A 20,911-nucleotide genomic window follows, 5' to 3' on the forward strand; every position below is an offset into this window, starting at 1 on the left:
ACATGGGACTTGAACTGACCCCAACACGGGACTCAGATCAAGACCTGAGCTGAGATCAAGAGTCAGACACAAAACTGGCTGAGCCACGCAGGCGCCCCTGGGCCTTTATTTTTGCTCAGGACTGCAGCGTCCACTCCTCTGTTAGACTCCAAAAGTCTCCTGATGACTTCTAAGTATTGATTCTGATTCACAGTTCATGGCCCAGTTTGAGTTAAAGGTTGAACCTGTCATAAAGGGACTTGGGTTTTGAATCTCTCCATCCCCAGTTAGCATCTCTGCCATGTTTTCTACTGAGCACCACACCACCTTCATTCCCTTCCCACTAATAGTTCCTTTTAAGGAGAACAGAGTTACCACACTAGAGTAAGATCCCTACTATAGATCACAGATCCAAGAGTAATCCACATAACAGACTTCGATGAGGAGCTGTGACTTCCTCTCCAGAGTTGGTCTGGATATTAAAATATCTGTGAGAAAACGAGCACAAACTGAACAACTATGTATAATGCAAAAAAGGCCCCTGTTTCCCCACCAGAAATTCTGGTCAAGAATCTCACTCACTTAACACACATTCAACAAACATCTACGTAACTGCAACATGCAAGACAGTGAGCCTGCAGAGGTGAACTAGACAAAGGCAAATCCTCACAGGGAGATGCTTACACTATCCTCTGTGGGAGACAGACATGCAAAACACAGAAATTGAACTTTAATGTAAAGGGTGCGCATCCAAAGGTGTGCACAAAGTGCTGGAGAAGCATGGAGAATTTTGCTTCTAACTTAGCCCAGGGAAGTTTGCTGGAGAAAGAAGTAGGAAAGTGCATTGTGGGTAGAGGGCACAGTCAAAGACCCAGTGTTATGAAAGGGCAGGATGCATTCAAGAAAGCATGAAAAGCTGTGAGGCTGGGGTAGAGATAATAGTAAGAACAGTACTGAAGACAATAATAGTAATAGCAAACATAATAGTAATCCAGGGACTGTTCTGAGCCTCGTGTTTACTGCATCATGTAACCTTCCCAAAGCCTATTGGACAAGTACTAGTAGTGTTCCCATTTGAGAGATAACATAACTGAGACACTGAGAGATGACGTAACTTGATGAAGATCACACAGCTAGCAAGGGGCAAGGTCAGATTAGAACTGATCACACAGCTAGCAAGAGGCAGGGTCAGATTAGAACTGATCACACAGCTAGCAAGGGGCAGCATCAAGATTAGAACTCTGGGCCTGGAGCATGCCCTTAACCACTTATATCAAACCGTCTGTAATGGATATGAGTATGGAGGGGTCCCCTGCGATAAAGACACCTGGAATGTTATCTTGGCACAATTACGCTAAGATCAGGCAAAGGAGATCCAACAGAAAATGTTTAAGCAATGGCATCCACATGAGTCAACAGGAAAGTGGAAGGTGGTCAGCATAAAGTTAGGAGACTCTTGTAAGAGATGAAATGTTTGAACAGAGGGGAGGTTGCAGCTGAAAGACACTTCTAAGGTGGAAGCAACAATTTGATAAATGATTAGCTATAGAGTATAGAAGGAGTCATCAAGAGTGGCACCCCAGTTTCTAGTTTGGGGGGTTTGTTGGAGAGTGAAGGGAACCCAGGAGGCAGTGAAGATTGAAATCAGAGAGGAGAAGGTTAATGTGTTCCACTCTGAATGGGTGGATTTGGGAAAACTGAGGGATACTCGGGCACATACATATGTACTTTAAGCAGCTATAAATCTAGGTCTGGAACTTGGCAATAGAGTTTGGGAAATGCTGATCCATGGGAATGCCCACTCAGGGTAAGCTTTGGTGTTCAAATAAGAGAGTTTCTGAAACGGGACTCGTGGGCAGACAAGGAGGGGGGCGAACTACTGAAAGCACCCAAGAGGACACAGAGGCTGGAGGAGAACCAGGAAAGAAGATGCCAGTGGATCAAATAGGATAAAGCTTCCACAAGTGAACAATGGGCGATGGTGACAAATCCCAGAGACACCGCCAGGAGAATGAGGGCCGAAGGTTTTTTAATGCAATCTAGCCATTAGGAGAAATTTCAGAAGAGCAAGTCAGAGCAGAAGCCAGATTAAATTGGGTTGAAAAGCAAATAGGACGTGAAGAATAGAGTGGGTATTTTTCAGTTTGGTGATGAAAGAGAAGTGAATGTCTGGAAGGAGGGTTAGAGTTGAGAAAAGAGATTTAAATCTCCTCGCTGACGCACTGATACATGAATTTTGCTATTCTTCACAACCCCCCAGGATGTTTTATTACCCTCTCCACTCCCTTGTATTGACTTTATTACATCAATTTTTAAGGTATTTTGTAATGTAAAGTATTCCCTGAATCTTTTTAGAAGCAGGCTAGGCACAAATAATCAACAAACGTTGGTCCACTGCCAAGAGCTTCCTCTTAGCAGACTGGGTCCCTGGAAGCCTCTCTTCAAGTACTTCTGGCATAGCCCCTGGGGACAGAAGGAAGCCCAGGGCAAAGGAAATAATCACCTTTTTCTGGTGATTTTCCTATACTCAACAATAAAACTGAGAGCAGACTTTTAAGAATTCCCTCCCTTTTTGGTTACAGTATCACTTTGGTATAAGTGTTTTCTGATACAGTGACAACTCAGAGTATAGAGGTGAAACCATTAACTATTTTCATTACTGCTCTTAATCATGTCATCATATCTCCCTTTCCCATCTCTTCACAACGTTTTAAGTAGAATCTCTAAGTTTCTAGACTCTAATCATTGAAACATGCCGCAGTCTAGGATCTTCTCCCTAGTTCCAATGGCATCCTCTCCATCATGGGAGGCTCCAGGCTCGGGCTCCCTCAGGAGGGGCAGGTGAGAGAAGCCGCCAACAGCCTGAGACCAGAGCAGGGGTCCCTCAGCTCTTCCGAGTCACAGACCTCATGAGGCATCTGAGGAAAAGTAAGGAGACTTCCGCTGACGTATTAGCCTACACAAACACCTATTTCTACTCAGTGTCAGAAGCTTCAAGTCCCCCTGAATCTTATCCCAGGTTGAGGACTCTGGGCATAGAATATCTTTGTTAGTAAAAAAAGTGAAAATGAATATCAGACAGCAATGATAGGGACAGTGTACAGATTGATTTTTTAAAAAAACTTCCTAGCAGATAATTTGGCAATACTTACAAAGGAGCTAATTAAAAAAAAAAAAATTCTATATGCCAGTAACTCTATTTTGAGGAGATTTCATACAAAGTAAATAACTAAGGGTTTGGGGGGAAATTTGATCACGGTATATGTAGAAGAGGTAAAAAAAAAAAAAAAAAAAAAAAACTAGAACAAGCCTAAATGTCCAGCAATAAGAACTGGTTAAATTACAGAACATCTCAAATAAAGGTTCTCCCACATGTTCCTGGGGGCTGAGAAGGGGAGGTGTCCTCCTTGCTCTTCTGCTATTTTCAGACTAGCTTTCCTCCTCCCTTCTTCAAATGAAGCACATGCCAGATGACCAGGCCCCCTCCTGGTTAGTGCCGTCTAGCAAACTCTCGCTCACTCACTATTCCTGTCTCACTGGACATTGGGCATGGGCTTCCCTCTCTTTCTCTCTGCAACACCACTCTCGCCATCACTGCTGGGAGCCTCCACACACCCCCCGTCGCTCTCCCAGCCTCTCAGGTTCTTAAACTCCTCACCTCCTACTACCTTCCCTCCACCTCCCCTCAGACACCTCCTGTCATGGTGCACTGCGAAAACCTGGCGTCAAGCCAGTAACTGCACCATCTTCTGAAGTCTTAGTCCCAAGTTATATTCTCTGACCAGCTCATCCTTTCCACTCAGTGACACTTATGCCTCTACTCTAATCGTTTCACCCACTGGGATCCCCTTCACGAACCTTCCTGCCACTTTTCCACACCTCCCCACCCCCTCACCCCCTGCGACAACCCCTTCCCTTCTTAGCCAGCTTAGATGTCAGGGCCCGTCACTCCAATTATTCCCTTGCAAAGACTAGTCACTCTCTTCCCTTCTCTCCGTCTGTGGGACTCACCTGGGAAAACCTCAACTTTGTAAAAATCCAATTCTCCTGCCCCAAGCCTACACTTAAGTGGCTGAATATTGCTGAGAAAATCATACAAACGTACTGACTGACCTCACTTAAAGTAACTGAACACAAGTCTCACACGGACACAGCACTGACCAGCAATCCTAGCCCTGGTGGACGACTTGCTGGAACGCCACCTCCTCAGAAGATTGCCTGATTACCTGAGCTTATGTAACCCACGCTCCCTCCCATCTTCAGTCTCTTTCCACACAAAACTATCTGGTTTTATTTTCTTCATAATTCATGACTCTCTGAAGTCATTTTATTTACTTGCTTATCTCTTCATTGTCCTCTTTCTTCAGCCAGAAGAGGAGCTGCTTCAGGACAAGGACTCTGCTTGTTCACCACTGAATCCCTAGCCAGGAACGCAGCACCTGGCTCACTTGGACTGGCTAATTACATAAAGGAAAGGGACACATGAGGAACTCGCATCCACATACTACCGACCTGGATGACCCTCAAGCAAGTTAACATCCACCAGCCTTCTGATTCTCCTGGGAGGATAAAAATCCCTCACAGGGCTGCTCTGACCTTACAGAGAAAATAACAAGGTAACAACAAGAATAATAATAGCTAACATTAATTGAGCTCTCTGTGCCAGGTATAGCCCTTTACAACCATATTTTGGGATAAAACAGTTATCCACATTTTATAAATAAGGAAGCTAAGACCTGAAGAGGTTTGCTTCTCCATCAACTGAGAGGCAATAAATGGCAGAGCCAGGATTCACATCTTGAGCACATGGGGCTCAAGACTCTATAGAGATGTGTGATGACATCAGATCATTTGCTGTTTGTACCTTCCGTGCAAGTCCAGGTTTTATTGGCACAGAAAGAAGAGGGCATAGGGTGCTGGGAGGGTGAGAAAGTGGTGGTCCCAAAGTGAAAGAAAAAGAATTGAGAGACTGGCCTGAGGCCAAAGATACCCTTTCCCCACAAGACAGCCTTGTCCTGGCTCAGCCCTGACACTGCAGCTTCGGCCTTCACCACTGCTGGGAGCTATTTGGAGCTTCTGATGCCTCTCAGGAAGTCAGAGTCGTCCACCAGTTAGAGTTGGTTTCACTTTTGGAGAAATAATATGCCAGGACCACTGAATACTTTTACCATTCATCTGAGGCTTTCCATCAACTGGCAACACTTTGCTCTGCTTCTGTTTATTCTATTCACTGGAACTTTCCACTTACTGGTCAAGTTTTCCTTCTTCCTATGTTTGAACTTGCTGGGTTCTCCAAACCTAGAGCTCAGTCACTCTTTGTGGACTAGAATAGTCTTTCGCACTGTTCTTTCATTCATTTATTCTATTAATATTACTGAGTGTCTACTATATGAATATAGGCACTTTTCTGAGTGACATCGCTCTTCTATTTTTTTTAAAGATTTTATTTATTTATTTGAGAGAGAGAATAAGAGAGAGAGAGAAAGAGAGAGCATGAGAGGGGGGAGGGTCAGAGGGAGAAGCAGACTCCCCGCTGAGCAGGGAGTCAGATGTGGGACTCGATCCCGGGACTCCAGGATCATGACCTGAGCCGAAGGCAGTCGCTTAACCAACTGAGCCACCCAGGCGCCCAACATCGCTCTTCTCAACAATTCTGCTTACGTTCCTTGGAAGCTTTTCTAGATCCATCCCATGGGGGCTGGGCACTTGAGTCACTGTTCCAGAGTTCAGCATTTTCCCCATTTTCCTGAACACTTGGCCCCTCCATGGTATCCCTGTACAATTCATGGGCAGCAGATGTTTTTGCCTACCCTGCATCCCTACAACTCTTATTTAATAACAGCTACCTAGCAATTTAAATCTTAAGCAGAGAGATGGGCACAGAAACTATCTGGAAGTTTGTTGACAGCTGCTTCCTGAATGGACTGTTCTTCCTCTTAGATCTCAGGAGCCATCGGGTGGTTCCTGCCTGTCCACCGCTTCGGGTTCTAGAAGCCACATGCTCCCCAAACTTTAATGAGTGTGCTGGAGTTTCAGTGGACCAGTGCCTTTCTTATGCTTCTCATTGTTATCTGCTCTTACTATGTGTTTTTTCCCACTCCACTCAGGGCAAGAATCTCCTCTTTTGCTTTCATGATAAGCCAACAAGTGTTTGAGAACCTACTTCAGGACATGACTAAGAGGAAGAGCTAAATAGGTTCTCAATTCAGGAGACTTCCTCCTTAAAGATTAAGTACAATGAACAATTAAATATTCTTCTCAAATCAGTTTTTATAAAGTGTTCTAAAAAGCCTGGAAATAAAAGATGAGTTCCTCTGATATCAAGGTAGCCCCCAAAAATACCCATAAGGAAACAAATTAAGAATGTGAAGTCACAGCTTTCAAAAAAAAAAATGAAGTAAACAGAAGAATGAGATTTACTGCATTTCATTTGCTTATTCCTTTTCACCCAGAGAGTTGTTTTAAGAATTAAATGAAATAATGAGTGTAAAGTGAATAGCATGGTGCTGGGCACATGGTAAATGTATAATAAACATTGTTATTATTCTGGTTTAAACTTAAGGTGAAATTGATAAAGTGTCCAAGTTAACCAACTTAAAACTTTTCAAGTATTAAAGGATATCTATTTTTATTTTTATTTATTTTATTTTTTTTTTAAGATTTTATTTATTTATTTGACAGAGAGAGAGATAGCGAGAGCAGGAACACAAGCAGGGGGAGTGAGAGAGGGAGAAGCAGGCTTCCCGCCGAGCAGGGAGCCCAATGTGGGACTTGATCCCAGGACCCTGGGACCACGACCCGAGCCGAAGGCAGACGCTTAATGACTGAGCCACCCAGGCACCCAAGGATATCTATTTTTAAAGCTAAAATCATGACTTTCAGACAGATATAAGATGAATGCACATCAAAGATTTTACTTAACTACCTAATTTTTTAAAAAGGATTTATTTATTTGAGAGAGAGTGCAAGCAGGGGGAGGGGCCGATGGAGAGGAGGAGAGAGAGAGGGAGAGAAGCAGATTCCCTGCTGTGTGTGGAGCCTGACATGGGGCTCAATCCTACAACCCCAAAATCACAACCTGAGCCAAAATCAAGAGTCCGACACTCAAATGACTGCGCCACTCAGGTGCCCCGTAACTACCGAATTAATGAAGGAAGCAGTAAGATGTTACAGCTGGCTCAAGGAGAATTCAAACAGTGGACCTAGATCTAGATCTGCAACACATGTATCTATCTATGCCATGGAATGAATTTACACGTAAATGCAAAACTGGCTTTTACCAGATCTGTTGATTCCCCCTAAAATCAAATTCATTTGCATATCTATAGACAAACTTATTTACATGAATATCAGTTATCTACAATGTATAGAGTTTTAAAATAGCTCTAAGACAATGAAAGATATAAATCCCACAGAATCTGATAGTCCAGAAGGATGTGATCTAGGCATGGTTTTCTAGGGAAGATGTCCACAATCTTTTTCGTCTGTATCAAAGTCTTTTATAATTTTTTCTTTATACATGGATCTTAAACAGAAGAGTTTTGCTGAATTAAACTCATTCTCTATTTAACATAACCTGATTATAACATAATACATTTCAATTATGAAGTGCTTAGATAATAAAGTATAAAGAGGAAAATGAAAATCCCCATATTCCTATCACTAAGAGATAACAACTATTAATACTTGAAGTGTGTTCATCCAGTTGTTTCTATATATATGTATCAGCATGTATGTATATATATTAACTGTTTTCAAATCAGTTTTAACAAACTTTATTCTGGGAAGTTATATATGTATGTATATATAGATACATATATATAACATTCAATTGTATATACCAATTTATAACCTACTTTCCCCCTTTATATAGTGAACATTTTTCCTTATCATCATCACTTTTATAGTTATAAAATATTCCATTATATGGAAAAACCATAATTCATTTAATTAATCCACCACTATTTGAAATTTAGCTTGTAACCAAGTTTTAGTTATTATAAATAAAATAATGTGCTTCTCTTCTGACAACCTTTCTCTTGCAGTGGTACCAGTTTTCCTGAAAAAGCCAAACATGTCACATGGTATCAGTTTCCAGAGGATGTTGGATCCCTAGAATACCTGATCTTCCTCTGCTTTAGTTAATTGGCCTACTATTGCATCAGTGGCAGACCGGGAATTAGAATTGCCAGCTACCTGAAACCACCCTTTGTTCTTGCCATTTTCCTGACACACTGTGTCAGGTGTGACACACCTGACACACAATAAAGATTTAGGCATATCTGAAGTTTAGAATAAAAACTAAGATCATCATGAGCTTTGACACTCAAGACCGTTTAATTGAAAATGATATTGTCAATCCAGATACTTTTTTATTATTTATTTTTTAAAGATTTTACTTATTTATTTGAGAGCAAAAGAGAACACAAGCGGGGAGGGGCAGAGGCAGAGCAAAAAGCAGACTCCCTGCTGAGCAGGGAGCCCAACATGGGGCTCCATCCTGGGACTCCAGGATCATGACTGGAGCCGAAGGCAGACGCTTAACCCACTGAGCCACCCAGGTGCCCCAATCCAGATACTTAAAAAAAAATTTTTTTTAATTAAGTAATCTCTATGCCCAATGTGTGGCTCACACTCATAACCCTGACATCAAAAGTAGCATGCTTTACCAACTGAGCCAGCCAGGCACCCCAACCCAACATGTTAAGGAAAAATGCATTTAAGGCTCAGTTTCTTAGAATGAAGGGTCTGAGGAAACAGAAAAATACCTTTCAGCTAGGTAACAAATAGCCAGAACTTTTCTTGATTTTTCAGACGTTGATTTTTTTTTTTTTTATACAAGATTGCATTTAATTAGAACTGAGAGGGGCGCCTGGGTGGCTCAGTCAGTTAAGTGGCCAACTCCTGATTTCAGCTCAGGTCATGACCTCAGAGTTGTGAGATCAAGCTCCTTGTCAGGCTCCGTGCTAGGAATGGAGCCCACTTAAGATTCTCTCTCTCCCTCTCCCTTGGCCCCTGCCCTCCCTCTCCCTAAGGAAAAAAAAAAGAAGAAGAAGAAGAGCTGATACATCAACAGGAGCATGACATGCAACAGCTGGCTCTCCTCATGAGACTATCGGATCTACTTTTGCTGTCCTCATTCTAAGGAATATTTGAGAAAGGAATCACTAAGATCTAAGGGAAAGACTTCAAAGCCCTACAAGCTACCATTTAGAAGAGGTGGTCGTTGGACTGGGCACATGGTAGGTGCTCAGTATTTGCTAAATAGCGGAGGTAATAAGAAATTGACAACTAGCTGTGTGGCTTTCAGGGGGAAGGGAATCACTTAAGCTACTGCCTTTTTTTTATTTCTAAAAATGAGGAGAAATGACTGATCCCTCATGAAAAAAAAGGCTTCAGGGGCATGTGGGTGTCTCAGTCGGTTGAGCATCTGCCTTCAGCTCAGGTCATGATCCCGGGGTCCTGGGATCGAGTCCCGCATTGGGCTCCTTGCTTGGCAGGGAGCCTGCTTCTCCCTCTGCCTGCTGCTCCCCCTGCTTGTGCTCTCTTTCTCACTATCACTCTCCCTGTCAAATAAAAAAAAAAAAGAAATCTTAAAAAAAAAAAGAAAGGCTTCAAATGGAGCAACGGAGTTCGGTTTAAGCTAAGAAAAATACTATTAAAATAATAATCAGATATTTTAGCAAGCTACAGAGAACACTCGTGGAAACTGTATCCCTAGAGACACCTGAAAATAAGACAAAGAGAGTCTAGGAATCCTATAGGTATAACAGAACTTCCCAAAACCAGAAGGTAGACCAGATTAACTTTTTAGGTCTTCTCCAGCTCTAGAAGGAAATCAAGTGGAGTTTACGCTTTTATAAAATGAATTGGTGGTTTCCCTAAAATAAAGCATATGTAACTGTAGCTTAGAGCTTGCTACCCACTACTACAACGAAAGTTTCATAGACTATAAAATCAGGCAATAACAATCGAACTACGTTAGTGTGCCTACTGTGTGCAAAACCTGGCCCAGGTCGGCACACTGATTTGGCCACTGTCAGAGACCAAATACCCAATGGGATGGGTCACGACTGAGATAATGTGGTAATTCTCTTGGTCTTACATTTCTTCTTGTCACTTCTGGCAAAATCCAAGCCACAGAAACCACCATATTGTATTGATTCCTTCTGCTGGTGACCTAGAATCTCACTACTTCTTTGGTATGATCACTCTGCATTTGATACTATTTGGTGTTGGGTCAATTCCATTCAACTTTTTAACATCCAGAATTTGTCAGGCACTCTACTAATCACAAGAAACGCCAAAGCACTTCTCAATATGCTGCAAACTGCCCTCTGCATTCTGTGAATAAACAGGTCTGCCCTCAATTCTCCTATTTCCTCCTGGGAAATAACTTTCAAATGTGTAAAAGCTATGGTCATAGTTCCCTTCACATGGACGTCTGACCATGGCTGTATGAAACACCAAAGCCACACTGAAGTCTCCGATGGCAAGTCCTTGCTGACATTTTCAACAGACCCACAATGAGAACATCAACCCCACTAAATATGAGGAGCTTTACAGCCAGTTCAGATTTTTAGAAGGAAGAAAATCTATGTAACCATGTCCTATAGTATGCCTCTCCTTTGGGGAAAAAGTACTCATTGCTGTAATATGCCAGTCCCTTCAAAAACAAATCATTATTCAGTTGCACATTTTTAAAGTGTTGTGAGGGGTGCCTGGGTGGCTCAGTCAGTTAAGCATCTGCCTTGGGTTCAGGTCCTGATCCCGGGGTCCTGGGATCAAGCCCTGCATCAGGCTCCCTGCTCAGCAGGGAGTCTGCTTCTCCCTCTGCCTGCCCCTGCTTGAGCTTGTACTCTTTCTCTCTCTCTTAAATAAAAAAAAAAAAAAAAATCTTAAAAAAAAATAAAGTGTTGTGAAAAACAAAAATGGGAAGGGGGTTGGAGGTGTTCCTTTGCTGTTTTATATTTAACCATACTCAGAGAAAAACTGTCTTAATAAAATCTTACATCTTTCTTGTGCTATATTCAATAACTTTAGAGACAAGACAAACCTGCAATTTTTGAAATGTAGGGGATTAGAAGAACTATAATCTAGCACAGGACAGAGACAAACACTAGGAACACAGATATGCTGACCCCGTGATTCTTTTAACAACCGAGCTAGAAGATGGAAATCCTCTTTTAAATCACTACCATTGATTGTTGCTACAAACACAGCAAATAAACCTCCACTTCCAATTTTAGGCCAGTTAGTATGATAGCATTTCTTCCAAGGCCAAGTTTAAGTGAATTCCAAAAAGGTGAAACAGTGATCACGAGCAGAGGCATTTCTCAGAAGCAGGAAGCGCATGTTGGAAACTGGCCTCTTACCTTCGAAGAACTGCTGCAGGGCCTCATTTTCCCCTAACACATCCATTGTGCTGGGGTCCTAGTGACACTTCCTCCCAGAACAAGGTTTCTCGGAGCTCAGGAAGTAAGCGCTGTCCTCTCGACTTGAAGCCTATGAATGCTCTTGAAAAATCTTCATTTTCTTTTTATTGGAGCAAAGCCTATCTTCTGCCAACAAATTGTGTCCAGAAAGATGGTTAGGTTCTCAAAATGAATATAAAACCAGAATATGTGACCATGCAGGAAAAAAAAAATTCATGAAGAGGGAAGTGGTAACAAATCCATCTATCGTACTGTAGGGAACTGTTTCTACTCTGTCTTTCGTCTTTGTTTTAAGGACCTTTGTCCTTAGTGACACATGTAATTACATAAATGGGCAATAAATACATAGTCTTATCTTTTATTTGTCCTTTTACACCAATATATTTATATCTCCCCCTCTATCAACCAGATCAATCTAGCCATAACCAGGCAAATATAGAGTTTGTGTGTGTTTTTTTAGCCGGAGAAATCAATATATTTGCTTTTATAGAGATCTTGAATAGCAGATAATTTAAACAGGCTTGTGCTAATGAAAAGTTAGGATTGGTGAAGTATTTCCAAATTTAATCACAGTGAAAACTTAAATTCCTTTGATACACATCTAGTCTATCTCCTCCAGATTTTATGAAAGTATAAAGTATGAGAAGCCCCTCTAATGAGTAACGAAACTGCATTTGATTCAGTAACTCTTACAACTGAGTATATACGGTTCACTTTTAGCTGGTTTCACTCCTAAATATAAAAGTTTTGCTTTCCTGCTCAACTATTAATTTACTTAATAATAGCCTAAGAATACAGTTAGGAAATTAAATTGTCTCTTTTAGTCCCTTCCTTTTCTCTTTTCCCCTAACATTTTATCTTGAAAAAATTTTTAACCTATAGAAAAGCTGCAAGGATAGTACCATGAAATAAATACCCACTCTTTTTTTTTTAAGATTTTTATTTATTTATGGAGAGAGAGAGAGAATGGTAGAGAGAGAGCATGAGAGGGAAGAAGGTCAGAGGGAGAGGCAGACTCCCTGCTGAGCAGGGAGCCCGATGCGGGACTTGATCCCGGGACTCCAGGATCATGACCTGAGCGGAAGGCAGTTGCTTAACCAACTGAGCCACCCAGGCGCCCCCACTTACTCTTCATCCAGATTTACTAATTACTAATATTTTCTCACTTTTGCTTTTTCTCTTTTGCTATATACATTTTTGGCTGAGCCATTTGAAAAATAAGTTGCTGACACCTTGACATTTTACCCAGAAATAATTGTGTCTCCTAACAAATTAGGACATTTTCCCACATAATCACAGTATTATACCCAAGAAATGTAATATAAACCTAATACTAATATCTCATTAGTATTAATCCCACTGTCCCCAAAATATCTTTTATGACTTTTTGTTTTCTGATCAAGGATCTAGTGAATGTTCATGCATTGCCTTTGGTTATGTCTTTTAGAGATATAGAACACTCTTGTCATTTTTAGTTGTGTGGCTTTTTATGACATTGACACTTTTTTAACAATCCAGGCCCATTGTCTTATAGAATGTCCCACATCTGGATTTGTCTGATTGCTTCATTATTGTTAAAATTAGTATAGGTGATGTGGTATGCTTCCTAATAAGTATTTTAAAACTTCACACATATAAAATGTTCCTTGAAAACAAGCAAGGTAATTCTATATTGGGGGTGGGGGGGAAGAGAGAGAGAGTAGGAGAAAGGCTTAAAATCTTACTTTGAAGGTCATACTGGGCCCCAGACCTTCAAGGACAAGTCATTAAGTTGCTTAAAGAAATGAATTTTCTATTTTTTTTTCAGTTCAATTTGTGTTAAACTCTCTGCTGGGTGCAGGAAGGAAAAAGATGAGTAAATAATGGTCCCTGCCCTCCCCAGGTTTAAATGTAGAACAGGCGAAAAACACAAGGAACTATAACTCAAGGCAGATGTTGATAAGGCCTGGGGAAAACATCTCAAGAGAACAGAGGAAGTATAGATTTATTTAATCTAGGGGGTGTCACTAAGAGCTGAAATTGGAAGAGACTGAAACAACAGTTAAGTGTACACAGGAACAGCTGTGGTGGTGTGGGCCTCGTGGAGAGAAAAGGTGGCAAACAGGTTGGATTTGTACTTCCTGGAGAGCTGCTCTTAGGGTAGAGTGGGTAGATTTTGAATGCTGGGCTACATCTGATTCCATGCATATTTATACTCTCTTTTGATGATTTCTATTTAGGTAGTGGTCATGCACAAATGTAATTAAATCTAACTTTAAAGAGAGCTGTGTTGGAACGTGTTGGTTAGGGCAGTAACAAAGTTAGACCAGTATGAAAGCCTGAAGACGGTTATAGAATCCAAAATTGCTACTGATTGGATGTGCAGAGCAAGGAAGAGGTCAAATGATATTTTTAAGTATATGCCTTTAGGTGCAATATGAATTAAGATGCCGAAAACGTGTAGCCCAGGGATAAATCTAGACTCTAAGTTCCGAGCCATGTTTTCTGGAGGCCGTTGGTAGTAAGTCATCACACTGTATTCACTGCCAAATGGCGCTAGAGTATATCCTACCCAACAGTTCACCCAAACACCTCACATTCTCAGCAGCAGAGTAATGAGTGAGCAGAAACATAAAAGGGAAAGAATTCAGATTCCAGGTAATGGGCTGAGAAGCAAAGGTTAAAATAAGGTCTCAAGCTCCAATACTTCCTCAGACCAGGCAGATAAGTGAGTACAATGGGTCAACATAAGCAAAAATCAACCATGTAAGCGTATCGATAACTGACAAGTGATCCTTTAGTCTTGGTGTCAGGAAGACAGGGGTGGTGGGGCATAGAGCAAACAGAGGCTACAGGCCCTGCTAAAGGGTGGAGCCATCCAACAGGTAGAATCACTCAACTTCCTCCAAGAATGTGGATTCAGTATTGTCAAAGTGGCCAATTTTAAAAGCGAAGCTAGAAATGCAGATTTTAATTTTAAATCTCATTTTTAAATGATGCAACTAATTCGTTCAGAAACAAATCAAAAGTAAAAATAAACCAGAACATTGTCAAGGATAAATAGCACATAGGTGAAAACACGATTCAGCCTGCAGGACTGCGATTTGCAACTTCCGGGTGAGAGCCTAACCTATAACCACCAACACGGTTTGAGGAAGGTAAAGAAATCTAGAAGAAAGTTGTTGGAAGGGCTGGAAAATATATCTGTATTAATTAATGAGTCCAGAACACACAGCTGAAGGCACAATCCAGCTGGTGGCAATGGGGGTTTAAGGTTTCTCCCTCTCAGAGAATAACAAATACCACCCATATTTGCTTCATTATGGTCTTTACGTCTCTAACTTAACCTCCCAATCCTATTGGGCATCCCCATTTTGCACAGATTTGATGGAGATTCATTTCTTGAGCAGTAATCTAATGTAGCTGTGGTTTAGATGTTTGGGTACTGACGTTTCCTAGAGAACTCCAAAAATAAATAGGTAAAATCTGATGACGTGTCTCAAACTGGGAATGTAATGATGGGAACTTTGTCTCTCTCAAGTCTGTCCCTGAGATCTATAGCTCCAGAATTCTCGTACCCATACCACAGTGCCGCCTCTTGAAGTTAGATTATATGTGGATTTGTACTTCCTGGAGAGCTGCTCTTAGGGTTTCTATTCTTCTGTATTTCAGCAGCTTTGCTCATTTGTGGTATTGTAATTTTTTTTTAGTTTTTAAAAGATGCTGTTTTGGATGAGTGGTAGTTGTGGACAGGGAGGGAAGTGGAAGGATTCAAGGTATGTTTTGCAGAGTTGATGTGACTTTCTGATGGATTGGATTGGAGGTGGTGGTGACAGAAACCAAGAGCAAGCCCTAGACTGTTGCATAAGCAACTGGGCTAAGTGTCAATGTTGGGTTTGAGATGCCCATTAGAAATCCAAGCAGAGGGGCCAATGGGTAAATGGATACAAGAGCCTGAAGCTAGGCAAGGGATGTCAGGGTTGGAGATGTAGAGTTATATGCAAATGATACGTGGTCTTCAAAGCCAGGGGCCCAGATGAGATGATCTAAAGAATATTTAGATAACGAGAAGGGGGCCCAGGGCAAAACTCTAGGGATTCCAGTATTTAAAAAAGCTGAGCTAAGAAAGAGCCAGAGAGTTGTGACCAAAGCTGTCACAGAAAACCTCAAATTCCCCACCATGGTTTACTAAGACCTACATTGTCTGACTCATGCCTCCTTCTCCAGTTTTCTCTTACCAATCTACCTGACACCAACTATACACTCGGTCTTTCTGCTGTTTTTCAAATATGCCAAGTTTGTTTCTTCCTTAGGGGCCGTCTGCCAGCTTTGAGTTCTCTCGCTGCTTGCCTCCCTTCACAAGCCTGGGTCTGGTCAGAGCCCAGCTTAAAAATGTCACCTCCTAATATGGCCTTTCCTGACCACCCAATCTGGAGTACTCATCCATGCCCCTTCTAGCCCATTACCCCATTTTAAGTATCTCTAGAGCACTTATCTTTTAATGTTAGTCTTTTTGTCCATTTCTCACAGAACTGAGAGCTCCACGAGAACTGACCTCACCTGTCTTGCTCACTGCTGTATCTCCAGCACCTGAAGCAGACCCAGATATGCATGAATGATGAGGAATTCTCTCTGTCTAGAAGTTCTGTACAAAAATTAACAGACACTGCTGGGCCCTTATATGTGTCTATATCAAAGACAAGAAACTTAGTTGTCTGATGAGATGGTAATTGTACTGCATTCCATGAAAAAAAATGAACTATTTTACTAGCACAAAAGTTAGACACAAATATAAATTCGTACTTTTTGACCTCTGTCTTACATTGTGTCAAAATTACTGAGGGAAAAACACAATAAAGAAAACCTTTAAAAACAAATCTCTGAATAAAAGCAGACCCATGTAAGACTCTGGCGGCACAAAACAAAAACACACAGAATTCACATGGTCTTGGTGCTAAGTGGGTAGGTGGGTTGCCACTGAAGGGCTGAGCCCCAATGTTCAGAAACCAAACCTTTGTTCTTCCAGTGTAAATTCTGAGTCAAAGGTTGTGGATTGTTCTAGAGCTGAGAAAGACGACAGAGAACACTTGATTCAGCCTTCACTGAGGAGGCCGGAGAGGAGTGGTGACCTGCCTAACTGATCAGTTTTGGGAACCACCCCAGGAGAATGCAGTTCTCCTGAGCAACTCCTAATCCAACTTCTCTCCATTAGGCCAGGCTCTCTCCTCAGCTCTGAACTTATTTATAGAAATTTATCAAAAATTCTTTTCTTTTTAGAATTGGTAGTCTAGGCAATTAAATTCTGTCTAGAAATATTCTCCTGAGCCGAGATTAATCAGCACACTAATTATTCCATCTCCTTTGCCTTGCCATTTCTGCAAGCTCCTCTGTAGTCAGTCTTTGCAGGCTTTTTCTCTCACTGTCATGGTAACGCAGGGCCCAGGGCCATACTTCTCCATCTCCAAAGTATCCCTGAACTCCTATCTGATCGCACAGCTAAACTGCTCCCAAATGTATCACCTAGCCTGACCTTATCATTGAATTTGAACTTGTATATCAATACCTACTTAATATCTCCATTTTGATGCTTAATGGGCATCTCAAACAACATGTCAAACACTTGAGTTCTTGTCTTATTCCATGCATACATAATTTGAACCTATCCCAGATTTCCCCATCTCAATAAATGCAGTAATAGCTCAAGCCAAAAGCCTAGCATTCAGACCCAACTTCTCTCCTTTCCTCTCCCAAATCCAAGTCATCAGCAGGTCTTGTTTTTTGTTTTTGAATGCAGGAGCATTGGACTAATCGTAACCCTTGGTTCATAACACACCACCAATGGTTTGTGCATAACTGTCCTCATTCTTCTATGTACTTTTCATGACAAGTGAACCCGTCATCCAACCCAGGGACTAGAGCATCAACAATGACTTACTCTCAGATTTGTTCCTCCCACTTCTCTCCCTTTTCCTTCTCCATACCAGAGGTAACCCTATCCTGAACTTTGGGTTTATCACTATTTGGATTTTTAAAAAATAGTTTTGTTCTCTCTCTATATATATACATATATGCTTAAACAATTGTTCAGTTTTAGTTTTTGAACTTTATGAGAAAAGTATTGTCATAGTCTTCTGAGCATTTTGCTTTTCCAATCTATGTTATATTAAGTTGCTGTGCTCCATGTAGCTGATGTTCACTCATTTGGCCTACCACGTGATAGTCCCTAATGTGAGCACACAACACTTTACCCTCCTGCTAGATGGACATTTGGATTTTTTCCAAAACATTCTTACAGATGCATTCTGGGGCACTTTGTGCAACTATTTCTCTGAGTCTATACCTACAAGCTGAGCTGATAGGCTGTGGGGAATGTTCAACTTCTCAAATGAATGTTTTTTCACATAGATATACCAATTGACACTTCCACCAGCAATTTATGAGTAATCTTATTAAAATTCTCTGCAAAACATTTGACTTCGTTGGGCTTAATTTTTGCCAGTTGAATTTAAACCTGTCACTGTGGTCTTTGCTTTCCCTGTTAATAATTGAAGACCATTTAATAGTTTATTAGTCCACATGCACTTCCAACTCTGTAGAGACCTGTTCCGGCCATTTCCCGTTTTTTTTTTTTTTTTGATTTGTAGAATTTCTGTATATATTCTTGATACTCATCTATTTTTGGTTGAGTTTTGCAAATATCTTCTCATAGCTTGTAGTTTGGCTTTAACATTCCTTTTGACAGACAGAAGTTCTAAATGAACAATTTATAACATAGCACAACTTACTTCTCTCATGGTCATCTTTTATGGTTTCTTTTGATTTAAGAAGTTCTTAGAAGCAGATTAGGAAGGTATCCACCTGTATTTTCAAAATATATTTCACCTATAATTTCAACTGTATTTTCTACATCAGAAGTTCTACAGTTTCAGGACATTTAAAGAGTTGTTTTTTGTGTATGGTGTAAGGAGAAGATCCCATTTCATATGTTCCTTTGTCAGCTCCATTAAATGATTAGTCCTGTCATTGACCTACCATGTCTTCTCTGACATTATGAAATTTACAAATACATGTGGGTCTACTTTGGAGTTCTCTATTCTATCCATTGGCCATTTTCTCTATTTCTGCATTGTGTCACACTTTCTTAAATACTTCAGCTTCATAAAAAGTCCTTCTGGTAGGATAAACACTTCCTCCTTTCTTGTTCTTCAGAAGTGCCTGGGTCATTCTTCATCCCTAACTCTCCCACATAAATTTTGATCAGTTTGTCAATTCCAGCAGAAATTTTGGGATTTAGTTTGGAGATGCACTAAATCTACACTTTCATTTTTTAAAAAAATATTGTCCTTCTACTCATGAACATAGATCACTCTAGTCCTCTTCAATGTTTTTTTAGTAAAGTTTTATAAATTTCTCTCCCCAGACCGGGCACATCTTTGGTTAGATTACTACGTACTTCAGAATTCTTTTTGCAATTGTTTGGTGTATTTCTAAAAATCTTATTTTCTAACGGTGGCTGTATATAAAAAGTACAATTCACAAATATATATTGATTCTATATTTAGCCACCTTACTAAACTCTCCAATTATGTCTAATAATTTGATGGAAGACTTTATTTTCTATGTAGACAATCATACCATGAGTTTTTCTTCCTTCCCAATCACTGTATCTTTATTTTCCTCATCTTGCTGCACTAACATTTACAGTGCAATTTTGAATATGAGTAATCATATTTGTTCCATTGTTGATTTTAAAGAAAATGCTTCTAAAATTTCCCACCTTAGGATGGTGTTTACTATGATTTTTAAAGATATCCTTTATCAAGCTGAAAAGATTACTAAATTTTTTCTGCATCTATTGATCTGATGGTTTTTCACTTTTATCCTGTAAATGTGAATTAGATTTATACATTTTCTAATACACCATTTAAAAAAATTTTTAAGTAATCTCTACACCCACTGTGGGGCTCAAACTCACGACCCTGAGGTCAAGCAAGAATCGCATGCTCTACTGAATGGGCCAGCCAGATGCCCCTCTAATATACCATTTTTGCATTCCTGGGATAAATGCCACTTGGTTGTGGTGTTACATTGTTTGCTATTGCATAGCTACTCATGACAAAATGGACCTATAATCTTCTTTTCTTGTATTAACTGTCCCAATCTGGTTTTGCTATCAAGGTTATATTGGTTTTTGATGTATGAAACGCAGTTCTATTCTCCAGAAGAATACATGTAAGATTAGAATAACTTATTCTTTAAAGTTTGTTAAAGTCCTCTACACCTAGAGTTTTATTTGTGAGAAGATTTTTAACTACTCCTCTCCTTGAATAGTAATAGTACTGCTCAGGCTTCTGATTTCTTTTTAATCAAAATATAACATTTTCTACGAATTTTGCCCCTTTGCTTAAATTTTCAAACATACTGGGATGTTGTTCTCACTATTCATGTTTAATATCTGTAGTATCTACACTGACATACCCCTTTTCACTCCTGGTATGGGTTATTTGTGTATTTTTTTCTCCGTAATAAACTTGACAGAAATTTTTGTCTACTTCATCTTTTCAGTCAACATACAACTTTGCTGATCCTCTGTTGCATCGTTTTCTATTTATCTCCTTCCTTTTATTTTGTCCTTCTGTAACTTAATTGAACACTTAGCACATTTAAAAAATATGATTTAAAGCTGTGTATAACACCCAGTGCTCATCACATCACATGACCTCCTTAATGCCTATCACCCAATTATGCACCTGATAAATTACTGAACTACATCTGAAACTAATGATGTACTACATGTTGGTTAATTGAATTTAAATAAGACTTAAAGCTACAAAATTTCCCTTGAAGCACTTTCATTTTTTAATTGAAGTATAGGTGACATATGAATGTACAACACAGTAATTCGACAATTCCATATATTTAGTCACTGTCACCAAAGTTATAATATTGACTATATTCTCTATGCTGTACTTTTCATCCCCGTGACTAATAACTGAAGTTTGTACCTCATAATCCCCCTCACCTATTTTGTCTGATGCCCACTCCCCTCCTAGCATCCACCAGTTTATTCTCTGTATTTGAGTCTGTTTCTGTTCATTTGTTTTTTAGATTCCATATTTAAGCGAAATCATACGGTATTTGTCTTTCTCAGATTTATTTCACTTAGCATAATACCTGCTAGGTCCATCCATGTTGTCGCAAGTGGCAAGATTTCATTCTTTTTGATGGCTGAGTAACACTCCTGTGTATGTGCACGCATGTGCGCGTGCACACACATCTTATCCATTCATCCACTGATGGACACTTAGGCGGCTTCCATTAATTTGGGTATTGTAAAATAATGAGGCAATAAACACAGAGGTGTAGGGGTGCATATATCTTTTTGAAGTAGCATTTTCATTTATTTGGGGTAAATACCCAGTAGAAAAATTATTCTATTTTTCATAGTGGCTGCACCAATTTACATCCCCACCAAGAGTACACGAGGGTTCCCTTTCTCTACATCCTCATCAATACTT

General features: G+C 40.2%; 1 protein-coding gene across 6 annotated transcripts in view; it reads right to left on the reverse strand.

Moving 5' to 3' along the window:
- The window catches only part of MYRFL (myelin regulatory factor like), a 113,447-nt gene extending 101,782 nt beyond the window's left edge, over positions 1 to 11,665 (reverse strand). For all 6 annotated transcript variants that reach the window (XM_027593973.1, XM_027593971.2, XM_027593968.2 and 3 more), the window contains exon 1: positions 11,355 to 11,665. In XM_027593973.1, coding sequence (XP_027449774.1) covers positions 11,355 to 11,400 — 46 coding nt within the window. In that variant the 5' untranslated portion in view covers positions 11,401 to 11,665. The remainder of the gene's footprint in view (positions 1 to 11,354) is intronic.
- Between the last annotated feature and the right edge of the window lie 9,246 nt (positions 11,666 to 20,911).

Source organism: Zalophus californianus, chromosome 9 (genome assembly GCF_009762305.2).
Source record: "Zalophus californianus isolate mZalCal1 chromosome 9, mZalCal1.pri.v2, whole genome shotgun sequence".
Taxonomy (NCBI): Eukaryota; Metazoa; Chordata; class Mammalia; order Carnivora; family Otariidae; genus Zalophus; species Zalophus californianus.